This window comes from Kogia breviceps, chromosome 19 (assembly GCF_026419965.1).
Source record: "Kogia breviceps isolate mKogBre1 chromosome 19, mKogBre1 haplotype 1, whole genome shotgun sequence".
Classification (NCBI taxonomy): Eukaryota; Metazoa; Chordata; class Mammalia; order Artiodactyla; family Physeteridae; genus Kogia; species Kogia breviceps.
Genome location: NC_081328.1, coordinates 56,860,591 through 56,885,928, shown reverse-complemented (window position 1 = coordinate 56,885,928; position 25,338 = coordinate 56,860,591). Strand labels below are relative to the sequence as shown.

At 42.0% G+C, this 25,338-nt stretch overlaps 1 protein-coding gene across 13 annotated transcripts in view; it reads left to right on the top strand.

Annotated features, from left to right (window-relative positions):
- CEP112 (centrosomal protein 112) overlaps positions 1-25,338 on the top strand; it is a 448,869-nt gene that overhangs the window by 176,135 nt on the left and 247,396 nt on the right. For all 13 annotated transcript variants that reach the window (XR_010838020.1, XM_067020489.1, XM_067020491.1 and 10 more), the window contains 2 exons: positions 7,507-7,614; positions 24,491-24,673. Coding sequence is in view for 12 of the 13 variants with exons in the window: in XM_067020489.1 (XP_066876590.1) it covers positions 7,507-7,614; positions 24,491-24,673 (291 nt within the window). In the remaining variant the exon portion in view is untranslated. The remainder of the gene's footprint in view (positions 1-7,506; positions 7,615-24,490; positions 24,674-25,338) is intronic.

The window sequence follows — 25,338 nt, the reverse complement described above, 5'->3', positions numbered from 1 at the left end:
CCTTTAAGGGTCATGCTGGCTCATGTAATGTTTTTTTTTTTAATTAATTTATTTGTTTTATGTTTTATTTTTGGCTGTGTTGGGTCTTTGATGCTGTGCGCGGGCTTTCTCTAGTTGCGGCGAGCGGGGGCTACTCTTCGTTGCGGTGCACGGGCTTCTCATTGCGGTGGCTTCTCTTGTTGTGGAGCACGGCCTCTAGGCGCGTGGGCTTCAGTAGTTGTGGCTCGCGGGCTCTAGAGCGCAGGCGCAGCAAGTTGTGGTGCACAGGCCTAGTTGCTCCGCAGCATGTGGGATCTTCCGGGCCGGGGATCGAACCCATGTCCCCTGCACTGGCAGGCGGATTCTTAACCACTGCACCACCAGGGAAACCCAGGCTCATGTAATGTTAAATGAGTCTTTTTTAGACCAGTTTTAAGGTAAAGATCCAATATAAATAGAAGCATTTTCTCTCCGTTTTTTTTTTTTAAATTAATTAATTATTTATTTATTTTTGGTTGTGTCGTGTCTTAGTTGCGGCATGCAGGCTCTTACTTTGTGGTGCCCGGGCTTCTCTAGTTGTGGCGTGTCGGATCCAGAGCACTTGGGCTCTGTAGTTTGTGGCATGCAGGCTCTCTAGTTGAGGCGTGCGGGCTCAGTAGTTGTGGTGCATGGGCTTAGTTGCCCCACGGCATGTGGGATCTTAGTTCCCCTACCAGGGATCGAACCCATGTCCCTTGCATTGGAAGGTGGATTCTTTACTGCTGGACCACCAGGGAAGTCCCCTCTCTCAGTTACTTTTTGATGATAGTGGAAAAATCTGTCTATCCTTTTAACATTTGAAATTTTGTCTTTAAATGAGATTAGGTAGCAGAGGTAAAATTCTAGAACTATATTTAAATATTTCAATAGAGCCTATTGTGCTAATGAATCAATTCCAAATGACAACATCCAAAGACTATGTATAAATATTCGGCTTTGAAAAACAAAATTAAACAAAAAATCAAACAAATAATTAAAAGAATCTTTAACTCTCATCCTTAAGTGCTTAATAGAGTAGTAAGTGAAACTTTTCCTAATAATATTCGTCAAATCTCTTTTGCAGAAGAAAAATAAGCCAAAACAAATCTACTGAGAACATTGGACCAGGAAATATGTCATTCTTTTTATAATTGGCTGATAGGAAGGGTTAGTGATTGTGAAAACAGTAGCATTATTATTTTTTAATATTTCAAACTGTTTTATTGACTTATTGGCCAAGGATTTAACAGACCTGATTTCTTCTTTCATTCATTTATAAAAAATTTATGAATACTTGCTCTATATCAGCCATTGTTGTAGATTCTGGGAATTCAGAGACTATTAAGCCATGTTTGTGGCCTGTGCGATAGACTGATGCGTAGCTGTGTGATTGTAATTGGTGGCGTAACTAGTGGAGTTAATAGGTCATTAGGAGAACTCAGAGGAGGCATATCTAAGGTAGCCCAGTAGATCATGCGCTGATCTGCAATTGTGGCATCTTTGTGTAACAATGAATTTCTCAAATGTTTCTCAAATGTAATTGGTAGTGATTTTAGCAAGGCTTCTAAATATGAGGTCAGATATACAATTCAATTTTATTTCTATATACTAGCAACCAACAAATAGAAAATAAACTTTGAAAAAGATATCGTGGTACCAGAAAGCTTCTCTTACCTAAGAATAAATGCAACAAAAGAAATGCAAGGCCCCTGTTTTGAAGACTAGGAAACATTACTGAGAGGAACCAAAGAAGACCTGAACAAGTTGAGGGGTATATCACGTGTATGGATTCAAAGACTCAATGTTATAAAAATGTCAGTTCTCCGCAAATTAATCTATAGAATCAACACAATTCTAAAAATCAAAATGTTGCAGTGCTTTTTGGGGGGAGGAGTGAGGGAAACTTGCGAGCTGATTCTAAAATGGATATGAAAATACAGAGGGCTCAGAATAGCTATGGCAACCTTATACCACCAGATATTGAGACTAATATTAAGCTATAGCAATTAATACAGTGTGGTTTTGGCACAAGGATGACCAGTGTTTTACAGGAAAGAGACCAAAAAGTGGACTCACACATATATGATCAATCTGATTCATGTCAAAGGAAGTATTGCAGTACAGCAGGGAAAGAAGGATCATTTCAGTAAATGCTGCTGTGTCAGCTGGATAGCCGTATGGAAAAAGAATCCTGCCCCTTATTATATCCCATCACAAAATTAATCCCAGGATTGTAGATACACAAGTGATAGGTAAAACAAAACTTTCAGAAGAAAATGTAGGAGCTTGGTAAAGATTTTCTTGGGCTTCCCTGGTAGCTCAGTGGTTGAGAGTCCGCCTGCCGATGCAGGGGACGCGGGTTCGTGCCCCGGTCCGGGAGGATCCCACGTGCCGCGGAGCGGCTGGGCCCGTGAGCCATGGCAGCTGAGCCTGCGCGTCCGGAGCCTGTGCTCTGCAGCCGGAGAGGCCACAGCAGTGAGAGGCCCGCGTAGTGCAAAACAAAACAACAACAACAACTAAAAGGTTTTCTGAATAGGAAACAAAAAGTGATAAAAAACAATGTTGTTAAATTTAAAAACTTCTGTTAATTAAAAGAGACCAGTAGATAATATAAGAGTGAACTCAGAGTGGGAAAAGATGTTTGCAGTTCAGATATTGAACAAGAAAATTCATATCCAGAATTGATAAAGAACTCCTACTAATCAATAAGAAAAGGATAGGCACCACACATGTGTTAATTAATTTTCTCTGTTAAGAGTATTAGTTTCTACTGAGTCTTTAGCCAAGCACAGAAATAATTATTTATCTCTTTCTGCCATTTATGTCTGTCTATCTGTCTCTGTCTCTGTCTCTGTCTCTCTCTCTCTCTCTCTCTCTCTCTCTCTCTCTATATATATATATATATATATATATATATATATATATATATATATGAAAATATCTGAAGGACAATTTCTTATAGTTTAGCTAAGTATGTATTAAATACAGCAGAATACACTTTGAATTGTATATTTCTATAGAATTGTATAATTGTCTCATATGAATTATACTGTCAAATAACTCAGAACATAGTCCAAGAGTACTTTACTACAGAAAGACCAGTGACTTATTGAGACCACATTTGACAGAGTCTGCCAGATCGTGGCCCAGTGCCCATTCCCACTTTCTTAGTAATACAGTACAGCCCTGATTTTATTTAAGGCAACATTAGACACAGTTTTAAAACTGCAATCTCTTACCTTGCAGGTGGAGTTTGGCTTTTAATGTAGTTCTAGTGAATGCGATGCAAACAGCATAATTAATTTGCTTTTGACAGGAACTTGCAGGAAGGCCCCTTAAAAGGGTTTCCACTCAGCGAACATGGACCCTGTGCCCTTGTCCCGTCACCCTTTGCTCTTCCTCTCCCAGGTGTTCAGAGCTGCAGAAGCCATCCTGCAACCATTCTGGAAGTTGAATCGCAGAGACCTTCACCCTGACATCTTTGAACTGCCGATGTCGCAGCCTATTTCTGAATGTTTTGTTGCCCAAGGAAAACATAAAGGGCCTATGTTGCTTAAGCTCTGGATACTTAGGTGTTTTCTTACGTGTAGCTCAAGTAATGCTTGAGGCACCATCTAAGGAAAAGCCAACACCCTTGTTTACCTCTCTGTATTACCTGTAAACATTAGACATTCACAGAAATACACCCCAAGCCCTTTTCTGCTCCTAATTTGATCATCAAGTTCCACTCTTGGATTTATTGGAAGCCGGAGTTACACACTGAAGGAATGGGTTTTTTTTTTCTTTTCCTTACCCTTGAAGTTAAATGGAATATGGAATGATGAGTGATCAAGCAGAATCTTTTGTATCTATGGCAACTGAGAACACTGCGTTTCTACACAGACTTCAAGTATTTTACAAGACTTGTTTTTATATTTTTTTGGTTAAATTGTGGAAGGAGGATGGAGTGGGGTCTTGCATTTTCGGTCAGTATAAAATAACATTTTCTTATAGCAGTTATTATTTACTTTGAATTTTTCTTAATGTTTAGGTGTAAAAGGTCTTTCATGTGTTTTAAATTGTTTTCTATTTTGATTATAGAAGATAATTCAGTTTTTTTGAAGGAAGATATCCTACTTTTTACGAATGTTGAGTACACAAAGCTCTTAATTACATTAAAAATATTTTAATAGTTATTATTTATTTTTAATATTCAATCTGTGCTGAAGTGGAATAAGAACCAAAAGTCAATTTCATATGAAGATCTGTCTTAAAAGTACTGAATAAACCAGGTCTTCCCTCCTTGATTTACCTTATCTTGTTTTCTTTCTCTTTTGCTTTTGCCTACCCTCCATTCATCCTTAAGAATTTAATACATGTTTATTCTGCATACCATGGCAATTAGTTAATAATTAAGATACAAAAGAATTTACGTTGTAGTTTCTTTTATCTGGGAGCTCACGATCTAGATGAATAAACAAAGCTCACATATTTGAAACACTCCCATACTCTAGAGAAACAGACAGTGTGCCAGGACAATGAAGATGTTAGGTCCTAGAGCACAGAGAGAAGGGAGATGTTGATGCCAGTTGGTGGATCAGAGAACAGCACGGAGAGGAGAGGAGGCTTGAGTCAACCTTGAAGATGGGTTGTTGGACGAGGAAAAATACGGAGGGGTTTTCAGATGGTGTGAGGAGCGAAGGCGAATCCAGACTAGCCAAGAGAATCGGCGTGTGTGGGGGCCGAGCTGGCAGGGGACAGATTAAGGGGCCTTCGGCTGGAGGTCTAATGTGAAAAGCACTGAAGGAGAGAGAGCCTTGAAATCCATGTCTTGAGGTAGAAACGGAAGAAAACAACGTGCGCGCGACTGTGCTTCCTTTAGAAATTCCTTAGCAGGTTTGACCACGAGGCTGATGGCCTACGCGTTGGTCATCTTAGAACTCAGGTCACTGAATCTGGAAGCTGACGACTTGGTATTATGAAGGTTGCAGTCTTCGGCACTTACAAAGAGATACTTAGGTACCAAGTATCATGCCAGAATCTAGAGCTCCAGACTTCCGTGTAAGAACCAGAAATGGAAAGGTTGGTGTTAAATAGCAAATTCGTGGGTGGGAATGTGCCTTTTGTTCTCGTCCAGTGAAACTGGCTGCTTCTCACTGAACAGCTCTGTCCTCAAACCTTAAAGTTTAACTGTGTCTGAATAAATGTATTTGAATGGTTTTCCTTTTTCCCCAAAATCTAACATGAAAAACTGAAGGGAGCCTTTTCATGGTTTATTTCCTCATGTTTTATCTAATGTTAGCACCTACCAAAAGGTAGCCTGAAAGAGGACATTGTGTGCCAGTTGAAAAGAAGAACTATCTCAGCGTATCAGCAGAGCAGAGCAAAAAGTGATACAAAGTAGCCAGTGATAGAATGGTTGTCACATGAACTGACAGGTTCTTCAGAAAAAAATATTTTTCCAAATTAAACTGGGGTAGAAAGACAAATTAAATCTCGCACCACTTTGAATGAAAGGTGCCATTTTCATGTCACCTAGCTGAGTAGCTTTCTCATTACGTAAGGACCTCTCTTTCCTGTCACATGGAAAAGAGCAAGGAAAAGAATATATCGTCTATCTCATTTTCTAAGTGACAGAAGACATTAGATTCAACACTTTTATTTATTTTATATGTGTTATAAAGAATTTGGCCCTGTTAAATGTTGAAAATTGTCTTTTTTTTTTTTTTTTGAAAATTGTTCATTCAGCAAATTTCAAACCAAGTTTGGTGCACTGTGTCTTTTTGGTCTTTTTTCATTTGATTGGTATTTATTGAGTCCCCATATGCTCCAGGCAGTGTGCTGAATGGTTGGGATACATGAGTGAATGTGGGGGAGACAGACGTTGCAAACAAGCCTAATGAATAAGTAAATTATATATATTATCTTTAGTGTACCTAACGGTGCTATCTCCTGTGGTTAAAAAAAAAACAAGGAAAGGGCAGCTGGGAGGCTGCACATTAAAATAGGGTGGTCAGGGAAGCCTCAGTACAAAGGTAACATTTAAGCAGAACTTGAAGCCTTTGAAAAACAAGCTACATGAATGTTGGTGGGGGGCTTCTAGACCCCAAGATGAGAGCTTTGCTGGCACGTTTCAGGCCTAGCAAGGAGGCTGGTGGGCTGGTGTGTGGTGCTAACAGGAGAGGCCCAGAGCCCTAGAGATGAGCCGAGAGAGGTACCGGGATTGGATCGGAGACTGTGGTCCCCTCTTTGACTTGACTTTTGTTTTAAGTAACGGCTTTATTGAGGTATAATTTACATACCAACAGTTCACTCGTTGTCAGTGTACAATTCAGTGGTTTTTAAATATACTCACAGAATCGTGCAACCATCATCATGATCAATTTTAGAAGGTTTCCATCATCCCACAAGAAGCCCCATACCCTCCCCAACCCCTTTCACCCTAGGCAATCCCTAGTCCACTTTCTGTTTCTATGGATTTGACTCTTCTGAAAATTTAATACAAATGGGATAACACAATACATGGTCTTTTCTGACTGCCTTCTTTCACTTTGAATACTGTTTTCAAGGTTCATCCATGTTGAAACGTGTATTAGTACTTCATCCCTTTTTATGGCTGAAAAATAGTTCATTGTATGAATAGGCCACATCTTGTTTATTCATCAGTTGATGGACATTTGGGCTGTTTCCTCTTTTTGGCAATTATGAATAATGCTGCTATGAATATTTGTATATGTTTTTTTAGTACGGATGTATGTTTTCATTTTTCACCTCGGAGTGGAATTCCTGGATCATATGGAATTCATATGGGTTCATGTGGTTCATCTCTAAGTTTAATCTTTTGAGGAGCTGTCAGACTGTCTTCCAAAGTGGCTACCTCACTTTACATTCCCACCAGCAGTGTACAAGGGTTCTCATTTCTCCACATCTTCAGCAACGCTTGCTATTATCTGTATTCTTGATTATAGCCATCTTAGTGGGTGGGAAGTGGTGTGTCGCGGTTTTAATCTGAAATTGCCTGATGACTGTGGTGTTGAGCATCTTTTCATATGCTGGTGGCCATTTGTGTATCTTCTTTGGAGACATGTCTTTCCAGTTCCTTTGTCCAATATAAAATCAGGTTTAATTGCCCGTTTATTATGGAGTTGTAAGGGTTCTTTACATATTCTAGATGCAAGTCCCTTTTCAGAGAGATGGTTTGCAAATATTTTCTCCTGTTCAGCACATAACAAGGCCTTAATAAAATCTTGTTGAATAAGTATTTGGGTGTTCAAAATTATATTTCCATCACAGTGTCATTGTAGCTTTAGAGTTTAGTCAATTGTATACCAATTATAATTTCCCTGACTTAAAACTATTAAAACCTGTCAAAATAAATGGACATATCCTTCCTTATTTTATCACCTTTAAATACAGCATTATGATTGGTGAGGTGTTGAAAATCTGTCAATTTAATGATGGACAAGTGACAAAAATATGGAATACAAGTTGTCATTTAAAAATTTAATATTTGATTTTTAAATTTTATAGATGGGAAGAGTGGAAGCCGATCTAACTAGATCCAAGTCTCTTCGTGAGAAACAGTCGAAGGAGTTCCTGTGGCAGCTGGAGGATGTCAAGCAAAGATACGAGCAGCAGGTCGGTCCTTCCTCTGACGGCCGCCTTTGATTCTCTCACGTGCATATACTCTCTCTTCTAAACATCTCTTTATGTCACAAAATCTCTGCACAGTGAAAATATTTATAAGAACATTATTACCAATATATTTGAAATATTTAAAATAATGGTTGTTTCACTAGAATCTAGAAACAGAGAACTTTAACTCTCCGCTGAAGTCTATTCTGACTTTACTTGGCTAAACGGAACATTTAATTGAAACATTTATTGTGGTTCTTGAATTCTCCTCCTGTCAGAGCACAAGTTTGACTTATTTATTCAGGAAATAGTTTGGGGCACCTGCTGTGGCCCAGGCGCTGTCCGCGACCCCGGGCAGAGCGGTAAGCAGGGCCAGCAGGGTTCTTTCTTCACAGAGCTTGGACTTCGATGGGCAGCCAGTCCATCAGTTAAAAATGAGATCATTTCAAAGAGTGAGTCGGGAAGAGGAAAAGAGGGAGTGTGCATAGACCTCGCCGGGCAGCGGGTGGAAGGGCCTGGCCGCCGCAGACACGTGGGCAGGGGCTGGTGCTGAGAGTCCTGGCGACGGGAGGGGCCGCGAGGAGGCTCTGGAGGCAGAGGGGCCCAGTCTGGGGGGTGGCAGGTTCCACGATGCTGAGGTGGCAGCCGGCGGGGGCTGCTCGGGGAGCGAACGACACTCGGGCTGGATTGGCCGGAGCACCGAGGGGAAGGGTCCGGCTGGGACCGGGAGGCGGGGCAGCAAAAGGAGTTTAATTCTGTGCTCAGTACCCTGCCTCTTGCTTATTAATAAAAAAGGCTTTATTTTTATCTTTTTAAAAATATATCCCTGCAGGCTCTCGGCATAGTCAAGGCAGCTGTTAATTTTTACTTGTTTGTCTAATTTGCTTGCCTTGTTTCCCTCATATCTAGTAAAATATTGATTAGCTTAGTCACTCAGTTAAAATTGTTTCCTAGACAGTATTTGAACCTTTTTGTTCTGGAAACCTGAATAACTTTTTCTTTCTTTATTTTATTTTTAATCCCTTATTAAATGGGTCCTTCATCTGCAATTGCTATAGAAATATTTTCACATGTGCAAGATGATATATGCTCATGGAAGATTATTTGAACTAATGAAAAAAAGTTATAAATAAAGCCAATGATTAAATTATTTTAAATCTATACTATGGAATGCTACGTACTTATTGAAAAGATTGATATAAATTTGTAGGACCCAAATTTCTAACACACAGTGTTAAGGGGGAAATAAAGCACATCACAGAACAATTGATGTATTATGAGCCTATTTATGTAAGATTAAAATATATGTGTCTGTATCATATAGCTAGATATGTTAGTTTAGCTTTAAAATTCTAGAAGATTACACGTCTATAGAATGGACAGGAAATAATAGGTTAGATTATGATAAATTGGCACTTTCACTGTATGCTTTAAATAAACATTTTACTTAAAATTTCACAGAGAGCATATGTCATGCATTACTTGCATAGTTAAAATATGAAAGTTATGAATGTAAAGAAACAATAGAATAAATATAGAACATTTATATCTGTAGTATTTTAAGTGGGTAATAGATTTGGATTAATGCAATACAAAATCAATTCAAGCAATTACACATAAAATTGTATATACATAAAATTACATAAGAGACGAAAATCCTAAAAGTTAAGAAAAGACATAGAAGAAAGCACTAGCAAATTATTTCAAAAGTACCAAAAGTATGGGTAACTTCAGATTTTCTAACTCCAAAACCCAGTGCAATAGAATGATTTTCTCAGAGTCTTCTTTAAACAATGGTGTGAGAATGAAGTATGTAATTTCTGATTAATAGATGATGGCAGTGAAAGTCATTCTGACACACACCAACTTAAAAACGTGTATTTCCACTGACATACACTTTCTCGAAATAGTCGTGGAAGACGTTTTCTGGACCTTTAGTGCTGGAGTGGAGGTTGCTTGGGAAACTAGCTTTAGAAACTTACATAAGAAGTGGAGCCCACAAGGAGGAAGAGGTGGGGGTCAGACGGAAACCGAGGGAATAATTCATCAAATATAAATAATATTTAACGGGGGCTGTTAACAAGATATAGTGTATAACTGAGGCGACTTTTGGATTAAAAGCTGTATAGAAGCACTAATAAAAACAAGAAAAATGTCAGTTTCTTCATGTAAACTGGTGAAGGAACAGGGGAGAGAAGAAAACCAAGTTTCAAACTCCTTCTAGGACACCTGTGCTCATCAGAAGCTACTGTATATGGCAGGGTGAGTGTGTGTAAGGGGTTGAAAGGTTCTCTGAGTGTTTCTAAAATTGTGTTTCCACTTTGATGATGACCATGTGGGTGACAAATTTATAAGCCACGTGTGGCCAGGTCACTTCAGGGCCTGATTTGCATTTATTCTGTGATCATTTTGGCACAGCTCTGACTTTTTAAAGTTGGATGTAACAAGTAAAACCACTGAGGAAAATGAACATTTGACTAAATATAAATGATTTTAAGTTAAAGAAATAATATTTGCCACAAATAGCATAGACAAAGAGTGACTCCCTTTGTCAAATTAATAAATGTATAACCAATAAAAATAATTAGCATATAAAGTAATTACCATACATTTTAACAAAATCATTAATGCTCCAATAAATGACCTGGCAAAGGAAAAGAAACATATATGAAATAAATTGAGTAAACGACCATGTAGAAACATCTTCAGCCTTGGTATTAAGAAAAATGCAAATTAGAATAGTGATGTACCATCTAAAGCTGGCCAAAGTTTAGTAAAACTGGTGGTACTTTCATATATTGCTACTGGTGTTATAAATTAATGTAGCCCAAAGGACTTCGGCAGTATCTACCAAGAGTCATAACATTTGTTTACCTCTTCTGGCCAATTATCCTTAACCTTGAAAATCAGACAGAAATATTCAAACAGTGATGTTAATTATTTTTCAGATGGTGGAATCATGGTTGATTCTTTTCTCACGTGCTCGACTTTCCACAATGTGATAGTATCTTTTTAACACGACAGTCACTTTTTTAGTGTAAAAGTAAATTTATATAAACTCGTTTGAAGGAAAGTTAAGCTTCATAGGCATTTCTCTGGGTGATAGATTTAAAACTTTACCAAATTTTTTTTTTTTTTTTTTTTTTTTTTTTGCGGCACGCGGGCCTCTCGCTGTCGCGGCCTCTCCCGCTGCAGAGCACAGACTCCGGACGCGCAGGCGCAGCGGCCACGGTTCACGGGCCCAGACGCTCCGCGGCACGTGGGATCCTCCCGGACCGGGGCACGAACCCGTGTCCCCTGCATCGGCAGGCGGACTCTCAACCGCTGCGCCACCAGGGAAGCCCCAAATTTTTGTCTTTTATGTCTTGATCAAAAATAATTAATAAGGAAAATTGATTAATTCTTTAAAGAATTCATACTATTAATAGAAACCATACACTACTGCATCAATTTTTCTGTATTTCATTTTCATGAAAAAGAGAGAAATGATATAAATGTTATACAAGTATATAATAGGAAATTTTAAAAAACCACACAAAGATCTCTGAGGTCAGTGCAGATTTCACCTGCTTTTATTCTTCCTGCGTCTGTAGGCCTGTTCACTAGAATCCATGCTGTGAGTGAAGATCCCAGGCAGTAACTTGTAAAGGAAAGATAAAAGCAGGAACATGAGCTAGTAGGTTTTAGGAGAATATTTTTTGATGTGATAATATACAAACTTTTAAAAACCTTTTTTTTTTTTTAAGCAGAAGATTCTATTAACTGGAACAGCATTGCGCTGGCCACTCCAAATTGTTGAGGTTTTTATTGTGAAGCTTATCGTGAGAAAAGATAGGCATGTGGCAGCAGGTCCCTGTGAGCCAGCTCGAGCGAGTTCACTGAAAGGGAAGCCGATTAAACTGTGCTTATTCCCTTCTTTGGGCAGACCGGCCAGGCTGGTAGATAAGGAAAGAGGAATAGATGTGATAGATTTGGACTTCACTGAGCCGTCTGACAAAGTCCTTCTTCCAGGCCAAATAGGAAATATGGTTTAGCCATTGGTTCATTTACGGGGTTAAGGGATAGTTCGAAGGGCCATCCCTGAATGACGATTGTCACCCTAAGTGAGATTTCTATGTGTCACACTGGGTAATGTTATAAGAGGTTAGTTTCCTGCTTCCTTAGAGTTCAGAGGAGTAGTTAACATGTGGGATATGAAAATCAGTTTTCTGAAGCTTTAAACATGAAATTAAGAAGATGAAGTTTACTGGGATTGAATTATTAAAAAATTCCATGCTTTGGCTCAGAAAATCATCCGCAGAAAGTATGCAGTGAGGGAGATGTAAGGTTGTCTAGGCGGGGGTGGGGGGGCTGGGGTGGGTGGGTGGGTGACAAGCAAGTCAGGAAGAACCCCCTGTGGCAATGGATCCTGGAGGGTAAAAGATACGGCCTCTCCTTGTATTGTTTTCCCATCGGGTCGTATGAGGAGGAAGTCAGTTCTGGTCACCACATTTTAAGTAGGACGCTGACAAACTCAAACATGTTCAAAGCAGAGTTTCCAGAATACGGGAACGTTTGGGTCTAGGTCAGAGGGAATATATCAAGGAATAAGGGTGTTGGCCAAGAGAAGACGAGGCTGAGGAGGGTTGCATATCTATCTTTAACTCCAAGGTCTGGAATAGAGGAAACTTTATGATTGGTTTGTGTAATGACAGTCGTAGTAGCCAACAGTCAGGAGGTCGTACTCTGAGCCGGGTACCGTTTCCACCTGCTTGAGGTGACTTCAGCCACTTCCTGTCCTCACAGTCATCTTGCGAGGCAGTGCCATTGCTTCTTATTCCATCTCCAGTTGTAGAAACTGAGCACCTCCAGTTAAGTCACTGGCCGAAGGTGCCGCACAGTTAATAGGTGATGAGATCCGACGTGAACGTGAGCCATGCTCTTAACTTTACTCTAACGGACCCCCGGGGGCTCCAGGGGGCAGAAATTGAGCCTCTGGGTGTGGAACATTTGGGGTCATTTCGAGGTGGTTCTTTCCTAAAGAATTACTGAAATGTGCAGTGGTTCATCTCGTGACAAAGTAAGTGGTCCTCCTGAGCGTGTTGAGGCGACTGCCCGAGGGCTGCGGGTGGACGTCCCTCCCAGATCCGACGTTCTGTGACTTGCGCACCTTCGTTGATTCGCCCCCAGCCTCCCGCCCGGCCCCGTGTGCCTCTTGACAGCCGTAGGCGTCTCTAACTTACTTACACACCTGTCCATACCTGCCACTCAAGTGCAAGGGTGACAGCTTTTCTATTGTCTTGTCTTTGCTTAGGGATCTACAAATCTTAAATGCCACGGGTATGGCGTTTCACCCTGGAAGGGGGTTTACATGCCGTTCACCAGGGCCGTGCTTCTCAAACTGGGGTAGGCGGCCCCTGGGGCAGCCCGTGAGCGCGCAGGGGTGCAGGGGCCTGATGCCTGTTTCCTGGAGTGTTGGATTTACTTGATTACTTTGTGGGAAAGCAAAGTGGTTTTACTATTGAGGTAACATTCATATTAAAACAAACATAGACTTTTCCTGTTTTGTAAAATGCAAAATTCTCATGAATTTTTAAGATAAAATAGGACATTTCAAAGAAACTTCCAGTTTGCAGAGGCTGCTTCAGGCTGTGCCCTCAGATCCCCCAGGGGGATATTATTCATTCTCACTGCTGTGAGGGGTGCTTTGGTGGAAAAGTTTTAGACGCACTTATCCGGTCCAGTCCTCACATTTTATACTGAGGGAGCTTCACATCCAGAGGAAATGAATGACTTGTGCCTTCTGGGCCTCAATTTCCTTCTTCAGTGCAATTTGTGAGCCACTCCCATTTAGAAAGCATCATGCCAGGAGCTGTAATGACGTGAAAAAAGCGAAGTGGTATTTTAAAATATTTTAGCCAAAATGCAGGCATAAAGCGTGCAGATGTGGAGAGAAAAACATCAAACACATGGGATAAACACTCACGCAAATATCCTGTAAAGCCCAAGCTTTCATCAAGATTTCCTGTTTCTTTCCTGTATAACCCGTTGGAACAAAAAGACAATTCTAATTGTCTTTTCACAAACCTCATTCAAGTTGGAAACAAACAACAAAGCAGGCATGCTAGGATTTCCTGAACTATGGAGATTTTTTTTGGCAATCCCATCATATCGTTCTTTAATCTTATATTTTATATCTTCTCTTTTCACTACAAAGCCTTTAAAGGGAAATGTAATTCAACAGATAAACAAGTGGTCAAATTCTCCAGAAAGAATAAATACTTATTGTTGATGATGATAAAAAACACTGAAGGGCTAAGTCCTTACACATTGCCATTATTTGAAACAAAGTATTTTACTAACAAAGACAAGTCAGAAATGATACAAGATAAGCAACTGGGAAATTTTAAGAGCAGTTGAGATATTTAAAAAGCAGATAGCATGCAATTCCCAGTTTTTTTCTCTGTAAGTATTTTAGTTTTTAGTTCTCTAGAATTTTTAGGTAATACAGCCTGAAGACATGGACCTCTTTCAAATTAGACCATTCAGTCTACACTGGGAAAGGACACAGCAGAAAGCAAGAGAGAGGAGACGGTGCCAGCTCCCAGCGCAGGCGTGGTGGCTGGCCTGGGAGGACAGGCCGAGGCCTCAGCTGTAAGGGGAGGGGTGGACATGGCAAAGAAGTCTGTCGATCTGCGGTGGGAAAACGAGGACGTTCTTATTGCTGAGGTTTTTCTCTGTGAAACAAGAGGGGGAAGAGCATTTGCTGACACTGAAGGAATTCCGTGGACAGGAGAGCTGACGGAAGTGGGGATTGTTTGAAATTATTTTGGTGACGGTGTGACTGATCAGACTAGAACGACTTGGTAAACTTTCTTTTTGGTATTGAGGTCCCAGATGAGGTTGAGGTTGGTGACCGTGACTCTGTGAGTCTCCCTAAAATTTCTTCAAAATGGATTTTCACATGTTTTATTAACCTCTGCATCTAGTACACCTCTGTTGTTCTCTTTGTCTTACTCTTCTTGCTCACCTTATCACACTCTTTTTAAAAGTCTTTTTTGCTTGGCTTTCCTTTTTCAGTTTGTAATCATTTTTGAGCCTCAACTACAGTCACTGGACTCCTTGGTGGTGATCAAGACAAATTCAATCCCTGATCCAAGGATGCACTATGTCTTTCAAATTCTTCCTTTCCATAACTGCCTGATCCAGGGCGTGCGGCCGTGCTACGGGGCACAGATGAGTCTTACAGGCAGCAGGCAGAGCCAGGTTCCTGGTGTCTTAGGGTCCAGAATGAGAGATCCAGACTGTGAAGCTCAAGAGCCCGGGCCCGTAGTCCAGGCCAAGTTTTGGGAGCCTGAGTTCATAGGATGTGCAGTGATACTTGGTGAGAAGTACTTAAGGCAGGGCCTTTTCTTCCTTTTTCTTTTTTCTTTTTCTTGGCTTGAATCTTTCCTCATCAAGGTTCAAACAAATGGTACCTTTACCTAGAGTGGGAATGAAAAGGGCAAAGATGAACATAGTTTTCTTCAGTGACTGTAATATGAAGCATAGACGATTTGTTTTGGGGATACTTCATTTTAAAAAATGTTTCCTAGGCAGTGATATGGCTGAACGACGATCCCACTCTCCAGGTCCCTTAAAAATCTAAGGTCAAATCACGTCTTTGCCATCATTCATCACTTAATTCATGTTTACTGAGCAACTACTTTGTGCTGAACACTGTTCTGGGTGCTTAGGATGTGGGTGAACACAGGAGAGTCTGTACTTACGGTGGAGGAGACAACAGTCCCCCAGCCTTAGGATATACTGTTCCGTAAGGTCATGGTCACTGCTGTGAAGTCACGCGGGACAAGGTGTCTGTGAGAGAAGGGCTATTTTATAGAAGGGTGTCATTTCATCTAAGACGTTATTTTAGAGAAGGTCGTCGGTGAAGGACTCTAAAGAAGTGATATTTGAATTAAAACCTGGATGAAGTGAAGGAGGAACCTTACAGACCTGAGATGAGGAAAGGAGATCTCAGGTAGAGGGAAAGGGGCAGGGAACGTGGCTGGCCTGGGGTGAGCGGGGGCGGGGCAGATCCCATCAAGTCCTGTCGGCTGTGGTGGGAGCTTGGATTTTGCTCTGCAAGTGGCGGGAAGCCACTGGAGCGTTTGAGCAAGATCTGGTTTGTGTTCAGAAAGATGCCTCTCGCGGCTCTGTGGAGCGCCGATTGTGCAGGAGGTGGCCGAGGACGCAGGGAGGGTGGTTGGGAGGCCGCTGGAGTCTGATAGAGGCTGGCGAGAGGTCATCGCGGCTGGACTGGGGCGGGGGCTCAGCCTTGGGCTGTGCCCTGCAGGCAGGACTTGTGGGTGAAAGGGAAATGGAGCGTGAAGAAAAGAGGGGACTCAGATATGACTCCAGCTTCCCCGCTGAGCCACCAGGTGCGTGGTGGGGACAGACGCTGACACGCAAGAGAGAACAGAAAGGAAGTGCCAGGACTGAGCCCAGGGACGCAGTGACGACTGGACGCGGGGACGAGATGGAGGAAATAGCAGAAAGGCCTGAGGAGCGCCGCTGGTCGGTAGGAGGAAAACCAAGGAGGTGACATCTCCCGTGCGCCACGTGCGCTGGTGTCTCGGGAGGGGGACGCGAGCGACCTGTTGTGTAGGCGTCGCCGAGCTGGGGAGTTGGGTGGAGGCTGACAGGCGACCACTAGGTTTGGCAGGAAGCTCTTTGCCGCCTTGACAAGTCCAGTTTGAGAAGAGTGTGGGGACAAACCCGAGTGACGTGGGCGGGGAGAGGGCAGGGTGTGGGCGGCCCGCGGGGGGACTCCGAGAGAAAGGGGATTGGAGAAGCGGGGCGGCCTCTGGCGGGTTATGCAGGGTCGGGGCAGGACGCGGTGCGAACATCCGCGTTGATGTGCGCGACCCAGCGGAGGAGGCAATGCGGACGCGTCAGAGAGCGCCGGCGCCCCCGTGAGGCGGGCGCGCTCCATTCGGCGGGAGCGGGCCGTCCCGCGCCCAGAAGGAAGGGCGCCCTGGGCCGCGAGGCCACCCGGCGTTCGAGCCGGAGGAGCGCGGAGACTGTGCGGGGGACAAGGCAGCTTGGCGGCACGGACGACGAAGCCGCTCCCTTCTGACCGCAGGAGGCCCTCGGTCTCCACGGGGGATCGATGCCCAAGCCCCGCATGTAAAACGGCGTGTTGTCTGCGCACCGCCTGCGCACGTCCTGCCGTGCGCTTTCCATCCTCTGCAGGTGACTTATAATAATACCTAATGCCGTGTAAGTGCTACGTCAGTACTTGCCGAAACGCTGCAAACTCAAGGTTTGCTTCTTGGAACCTCCTGGAATCTTTTCTTCGGTCCTCGGTTGGTTGAATCTGCGGAGGGCCGGCTCACCTTCTAGTTTTTGAGTTTTGCTCCCGAATGCCACTTATTCCACGCAAAATGTTGAATGATTACGCTGCATCGTAGGCGGTGTGAGGACAGTAGGAAGACAATAAAGCCTTCGTTCGTAATGTTGGAGGAATTTATAACCTGATCGATCTGCTTGTCCTTCTAAATTTTATACTAGCTGGGAAACTGATGGTTTTTATTTTTCGTATTCAACAGCAGGGATCTGCTAGATTAAGACGAACTGAATGTGTTTCAGATAAACAGACATAAGGTAAAATAAATTAAAATTAAAATACACAGTTAAGACATGTGTTTTTCAAAAGTCTTGAACTCTGCCTAAGAGGGTACATTCTTAGTTATCTCAATTTTAGTGGCTTGAGTCAACGATCATTAAACCACGAAGAAAAATCTTCTTGAAACATTCGACTCTCTGGCTCCTTCCTGGGTTTCAGTTGGGGTCTGCCAGATACAAACACAGAAAATAGTAGCTGATTTTTCAAAAAGTTTTAAACGCTCCAGGTGGTTATTGTCACTTGTCACCTACAGGTGGGGGGGTAAGTATTTTGGAGTGTTAACTGGGAAAGAAAACTGCTGAGAGCAGGACTTGCTTCGTGCCCGGGCAGCACGGATGGGCTGATCTCTGCTGGGCCTTCCTCCTTCATGATCTCCGCTGGGCCTCCAGCCCTCAGCCCTCAGCGCATCCCAAGCTCGGGGCTCCGGCGGGCGTTTGTCCCCGGCTGTACGGGTTGACTCTGGAGGAAAAGGAGTGAAGAGGCAGTACAGGCCGGCAGAGCCTCGCCGTATCTCTCCTAGTGATTAGCACAGTCCTATGAAGCTTCCAGATAAAGAGAATTTGTGTGCTAAGCTGAATTGCTGATTGACAGATTTCGTGGATGGCTCATTTCATTGGAGCAAATACCTGATCCTGGAGCCACAAGGCTCTCCACGGGCGACAAATTCTATTTCTGTTCTTGACACACTGCTGACTTTTTACTGTTTCTTTTGGTGCCTGTTTCTATTAACCTGTTCAGAAAGTCAGACCATATTGTAGTATATTCTGTGCTAAAATGTTTTTTTCCTCTGACTCCAAAGGCTTGGAGTCTTTATCGGTCATGAAATGTAACGTCCAATAGCGCATTTTATATCATAACTGCAATTTAAAAAGAAAAGATTTGAACATCTTTTAGTAAAGAATCAGTGTAGTGAAACGGTGCTGTCTTTGCGGTAGACTCTGCCTCACTGGACCTAGATTTCTGGAGCTCTAGAGAACTTGGAAACTTATTTTGACATTTCAAATGTGCTGTTTTGCAAATGCAAATGGAAAATTGCTCAGAGACATAGCCTGATGATGTTAAGTCCTCTATCTCATTAAATGGAAAAACACAGGGTGTGATACACTTGTCTTTTAGTGAGGATCTTATTGAGTTTTATCAACGGCACAAAAGTAGTACTGCATTTCACAACGAAGAAGCAGAAATTCTCACAGGGATCCCTTGAGTAGGATGTGGGATGATGTGGGAGTGTCACCTGGCAAGCCCTACAGAAAAGCCTCGACTGTCAATGGCTAGCACTTTATATCAAAGTGCCTTTTGAACTGTTATTAGTCTAACGTATATAATTATTGCCGATTTTGAGGTGACATTCATCGCTGTTTTGAAGTATGTAGCATGTTAACGGAGCTTGTGATTTTACTAGGTAGTGGTCCTCTCTGCTACCCCAGCCACGTTGATCCGAGGTGGAGGTGCCAGAACTGCCTTGGCATAGTGCTGAGGACGAGGTCGAATTCTCAGGAGAATGAGAATATTAGAGTAATTTGTTACTTTAGGCCAGACACTCTCCACCCGGGGAGGGCCTAGGAGGTGCTGAAGAAGGCGTGGTGATGGGCCCTTGTTTCCACTGAGCGGCTCCGGTCTGGCCCCCACCGTGTGCCAGGCCCACCGTAGGCACTGCTGCGCTGGAGCCGGGCGGCCAGCTTTCAGTGGGCTTCTGGGGGTCTGCCAGTGGGGCCCTAAACATCACATGGATGGTAGGAGTGACCCCTGCAGCGGGCAGCATGGCGGGAGTGGCCACCAAGGTGTCTTGCCCTGCAGGGGTCTGTGGTGATAGTGAATAAAGCACGGAGTTCTGAGGGATAAGACAGAGACCGACGCGAGTGATACTTGTACAGTATCAAGAAAGAAAGTCGAGAGCTGGCAAGTGAACTTTAGACAGTTCTCCACTTCAATGGAAAATCATGGTTCAAGTTTCCAGATTTAAGTTCACAGTTCACAGACCCAGAATCCATGTGCTTGAAGGGAGACCATGACTCTTGATAAAGGCTCTTGCAACGCGACAAGTTAATATTCCCCACAAAGGGAGCTGTAGCCATTTGACATGGTAAATGCATACGACGAAGGAAGCAAAAATTCTAGCAAAATCTTATCTTCCAGAAATGACTATTGTTCATCTTAGATGGTTATCGTCCCAGACACTTCTGTGAGATAGTAGAAGGATAGATAGGTATATAGACAAAAGCAGTTTTTAAAAAATGGGACCATGCTATATTTGTCACTTTTACTAAAATATTTAATTTTATGTGAAATCAGTTAAAGTAAAGAAGCAGGGGAAACTGAAGGAATTTCTGAAGTTTAGAAAATTGTTTCTTTACCATACAAGAAATGATTTCTTAGAAAGTTAAGAAGTAAAGATTACAAATACATTGAGATTAGAGGCATGTTTGAATTTTATGGTTCAGTTTTTACTCCGTTATGAAAAGATAAAAGTAACATGCTTCCACTTCCTTCCACCCACCCCTACCTTTCTTCTGTCAGTTATAGTATTATTTATACATTGTTGATTTTTGTAACATTTATGTTCTGTTCCATAACCATGCTTCTCACAGTCATATAGTTAGCTTTTTAAGTTTAAATTGATTATGTGTACACCACCAGAACTTTTTTTCATATCTGAGTCCTTTATTTTGATTCATCTGTTGACTGCTGAGATTTCATCAAGTCGTTTTTCCCAGAAGGGCATGTAGCTGTTGTGTTTCTGCCTGGTTGAGAGTCACCATTTGTTCCCTTATTTTGAAGGATAGTTTGGCTGGGCATGAAAGTCTCTGCTCCTCCTTTCTTTCCCTGAGGCTTGCACACACTGACCCACTGCCTTTTGGCACAAAGGTTGCTCTTAACACAGCTTTGTCAGTTATCTCTTGGTTGCCTAAATTTCGTCCTCAAGTATTTTTTTTCCAAGAGTGGTTTAGGTTCTATAATCTTTGAGTTTTTCCATGTTTGAGTTCAGTTATAATATTCTTGAGCCATTTTTTTCCTCAGTCTAAATCAGTTTTTTTTGGTATACAGTTTGCTTTTTTGATATAGGCATTTAACTCTTCATTCATTTCAGGGAAGTCTTATGATAACGTACCTGTGTACACATGGATTTTCTTTCTTTCTTTTTTTTTTTTTTTTTTGGCTGCACTGCGTGGTATGTGGGGTCTTAGTTCCCTGATGAGGGGTCGAACCCGCATCCCCTGCGTTGGAAGCGCAGAATCTTAACCGCTGGACCATCAGGGAATTTCCCACGCATGGATTTTCTTTTTCCACTTTCTCTCTGTATTATCTTTTCTTTGTGTCCTTCATGGACCTTTACTATGATTATCTCCAGTCTTTCGTCTATATCAGTGGTTCCAATTTTAGGCCCTGTTTATTCAACTCGTTTCTAATTTAGAATTTATTTTGTGATGCAGTTATTTGATCTTTAGTTAATTCTGTTGTTTTATCTTCTTGTCTTTGAGTTCTTCTTTCATTGCACTCATGTTCTTACTAACTTCTCCTATCACTCTAGTTGTTTCTGATTTTTAAGGTATGTTTTCCTCCCCTCCAGAATGATGGGGCTCACAGAATATAGATTTTGTCATCTGGTTACATTTGAGGTTATTTCAGTTAATATTTTTGTGCTGCACTTCCTCCTTTTTAATGTGTTGGGTGCATTCTATTATGTCTGTAATTTACTCTTCTGGTTTTGGAATTTCTGAGTATTTCTGAGTATTACTGGGATGCGTTGATCTTCTATATACCGTGCACGGAGAAGTAATGACTTCAAAAAATAAGATTATCAAAGCGTGTTCAGGCCATATTTGCTAGCACTAATTCTGCTGTAAAACAGTTAGAAGAACTTAGCGTGTGTATTCCAAGGCCCTCAGGGACTTGGCTGTCTAGCACCTGCATCTTGTCGTCTCAGGGCCTGGGTGTGCTCCTACCCCAGGACACATGCGTGGAGCTTCAGGCGGAGGGAGGAGGCCATTGACATATGCGGCAGGATCCTGTCTGGGAAGAGGGCTGTGCCTTCAGGGATCTCAGAACTTCAAGGTCAGAGTGTGTTGGGGTGGCATAGCGGGTGGGGCAGGGCCCTTATTCATCTCCTGTTGGATGATTTCGTGTGAGTCAACCTAGTAGCTTCTAGGCAATAAAGCCATTTTCTCACGCAGGCCCCAACCAGCAGGCTATCAAGTCCAGCGTCACAAAGGCTGTCAGGTGCTCCAGGCGCTTGCGCATGAGGCCTAATCACTCCCCTTGTCCTGGGAGACATGCCAGTCTGCTTTCACACCCGTTGAGTGGCATTACAAGCATAGTTACCTGGCCCACAGCTCCATGCTTTTGGATTAGGGAGCTTAAAGCCTTGCCTCCTGCATTACAGGGAGCTCTTTACCTGGCCTCTTACGTAAGAATTCCTTGCGATGGGGCCTCCTCTTCCCCCTGGAGCCTAGATTATGGGCTCTGGACCACCTTGACTTAGAGACCCCACCGACCGCTTCATCATTCACCCTTGCGGATGCTGTCTGCCTTCCCATCCCCCACACTCTCCAGGACGTACCACCTCCTGGTAACCACTGGCTCCACTGCACATTATCGTGGTCCACTAAAAGTATCTAGTAGCTCAAGGTAAAGAGGATACGCTACTTGATGTTTGCTGTTGAGAAGCACCCACATGTAAAGGACATTTATCTACCTGGAAGGGGCTAGGTTGAATTTTAACACAGATCCACCTTGACGATGACATTGAATATGGTTATGAATATATCATCATGAAGATGTGCCCAGAGCATGAGGGTTTTTCTCCTGGACTCTCTACCATTAATCTGGGGAGGACACCCCTGCCTGAAATTGCTGACAGTGAGGAAGCCTAGGCAAAGACGAGAAAGGGCTTGTAACCTCCAGAAGTTGGCCAAACAGCATTAGATGGAGCAGACAGGGCTGAGCAATTTCGTTTGAAAAGGCTCTGGCAACCTTGAGATTTGTTCACTAACCGGCATCACAGAGCAACAGACCCTGACAAAATAGCAAACTGTTTTAATAGGTTAATTTATAAACATCTATCTTTAGGCTTCAAATGCCACTATCTCTATTTCGTTTGTTCCTGACTTTTTAAAATGAATGAACGGAAAGCAGGGTCACTGGTCCAAGTGTCAGAACTCCTCAGACAACTCAGAGTTTCTATGGAAGGGTGTTGGTTCTGGAGCCTAGACCAAGGCAGCGCTGTTACTAACGATCTCACAGCCAGTCCTGGTCTTGTGTCTTTTCTTGGGGGAAAACTTCTGTAATTCTTCTGCCTTAATTATAGGTCAATTGGCTACTTTTCCTTAGAGTATTGTAAAATATTTTGCTTTCTGTCAATTTTAAATCACACCATTCTCCCAGTTTTTTTGAGGCTTTTGAGAATCAGATCTCAATAGAACTTTTTACCTCTTTCTATTTCCTTTCAGTGTGCTACATGTTTAAATGTTTTACTAAAATTTATAATTTCATTATTATAATGCTTGATAGTATAACACTGAGTAGAAATAATAATGTGTCCAAGACTGTTCTAAAAATATCCTAACTCAGTAATTCATATACTTGGCTGCCTGAAAATGATGCAGTAATATCAATAAAATTTTAAATTCTCTTTTTTGTTGGGATTAACACTGTAGTTGTGTGAATCACAGAGAAAACCATGCACATTTATTTTATTTCATTTTATTTTAAATAAACATAGAAAACTTTTCTACTTGGCATAGTATATAAAGAGAAAATTTATATGCATTTTTTCTGTATGTTGCCTATAGTAGAATAATATGCAAGGAAGATCCCTAAATTTTAAACAGACATAAATTCACTAGAATGCATCTTTGTTCTCAGATGCAAAATACAATTTTCCATGTTATTTTCTATACTATCTTGATCCGATAAGTGTGTGTATTCCAGAGTTAGTATACTTTTCTTTCTTCTAAATAGTATAGTACATTTATGAGTAGTCAGGAGTTTATTGTTGATTTGCCCACCCTCAAAGAAAAATCACAATAAGAAAACTTTTTGAAACCCTACATTTTAAAGCAATTTTAATCTGTGTTCTGATTCTTAATTTGCAATTAAAGGATGAGAGTTTTAAATCTCCAGGGAAAATAACTTCTGAAATGTGGTGCAGCATGCATGCCTGGAGAAATGAATGCTATAGCTTTAAGATAAGGTAGTCTGGTGATTCATTGCACGAAACAAGATCGATTTGGAGCAGGCTCCTACTGTTAGCTTTTTTGAAGATGGATTCTCACGCCGAAAATAACACAACGTATTCTAGATAACAGCAGTTTTTCCCCCTGAAATCCACCAAAACTGAAGAAAAATCCAAGTGACTGTTCTTAGCAGCTGTGTGGCCTGGAGTTCACTGGGGAAGCTGGCTTCCTGCAGTCCCTATTCATCACCTGCTTCAAAGACAGCCTGGCTGGCTATAGTGTGCAGGCCAGGTAGGGTGCCATTGTGCGCAGCCTGGGAGGATTAGTATCAAAGCTGCGGCAACCAGGCCCTCGGTCTCGGGCTGCCATTCAGTCTAGCAGGGAGAGGCTAAGACTGGCCAAGGTCACAGTCTCCAGTGTGGAGTGGACTGGGAAAGGGTCCTGAGAATAGAATGCTTTTTATGAAATCATGGCGCAAGCCTGCAGCACAGCAGGTGCCCCTCTGGAACACATAACATCTGTTTATGTTGGTATACCGTAGCTGACAACGAGATAATAGAGCTTTGAAATTTATCATTTTATTTTTAGAAAGACAACTGTATATACAATAATCTAGATGCGTATTTAGCTTCGATCTTTTATTTGAAAACCATAAAGAAAACCGACCGATTTAATTGCTGCTTTTTACGTTGTATATATTTCAGCAAAAAGCAAAGCGTACTGACTATTAACCATTTATAACCATTGCTGGTCAGTAATACCCAAATTCTTGGGGAGGAAATACCTAGCATTCGACATAATTGTTTTCAATGTTTCAGGCGTTTGTGTCAACAGATTGCAGAAGGATTTACTGCATATGCCCAACCGTCTTGAATATTAGGAGGTTTAGATAAAATCCACCCCCCCCCAAAAAAAAATGAGAGTATTTTAAGAGTGAGGTAATAATGACGTAAAAAATAAAATTTTCAACTTGGGCAAATTAGAGAAAAATTAAGCTGGCCATGAGTTGTCATGACGACAAGGATGTTCTGTTGATGAACTGTCCTCATTGTCCAATCAGATAGTAGAGCTGAAGCTGGAGCATGAACAGGAGAAGACGCACCTATTACAGCAGCACAACGCAGAGAAGGGTAGCCTAGTCCGAGACCATGAACGGGAAATTGGAGACCTGGAGAAACAGCTTCACACTGCCAATATGGAGCACGAAAATCAAATCCAAGAGTTCAAGAAACGAGATTCACAGGTAATTATCCATGATATTTGATAAAACGGGGATCTATTTTTAAAGTCATCAGCGTTTCATGTTTTCTTATTATTCTCGTTGATGCACGCTGTTTGATCATTTGCAAAACTGACAAATAAATGTGATTTTTTTTGTTTTCTCCCCACCTCCCCCCCTTTTGGGGGATGAATAAAGCTTTAACTACAGAAACCACAGGTAGCCAGATTAAAAATCCCATGGCGCGCTATAACTTGGCCCTTTTTTATAATCTTGTCTCAGTTCCTTTCATGATGGATTTTTTTTAAGGTATCTGCTCCTTACCCCTCCCCTCAGCCTTAGCAAATCCCTAGGAAATATATCAGCCTCACTCCTTGCTTTTTGTTTTAATCTCTGTAGGTAATCAAGCAGCTGTTTTAATATTTGCTTTTCCTTCCTAGTGTTGCTTTTTCTCTTTGGACTCTATATTTGATTAGGTTACTGAGATGATAACTGATAAAGAGAAGGGCTACCCCCATGAGCACGCCACGCCTCCTGCCTCACCCCTGCAGTCCCCGCTGGAGGCCATTTGCAGAATAACCCCCAGCTGTGGCAGCATTTGACTCTTCAAACTTAGGGATGGAATGTGCACTGTCAGCATGGAAAATTACCTTTATAAATTTCAGATGGAAAAAAGCCTTATCGGGCGT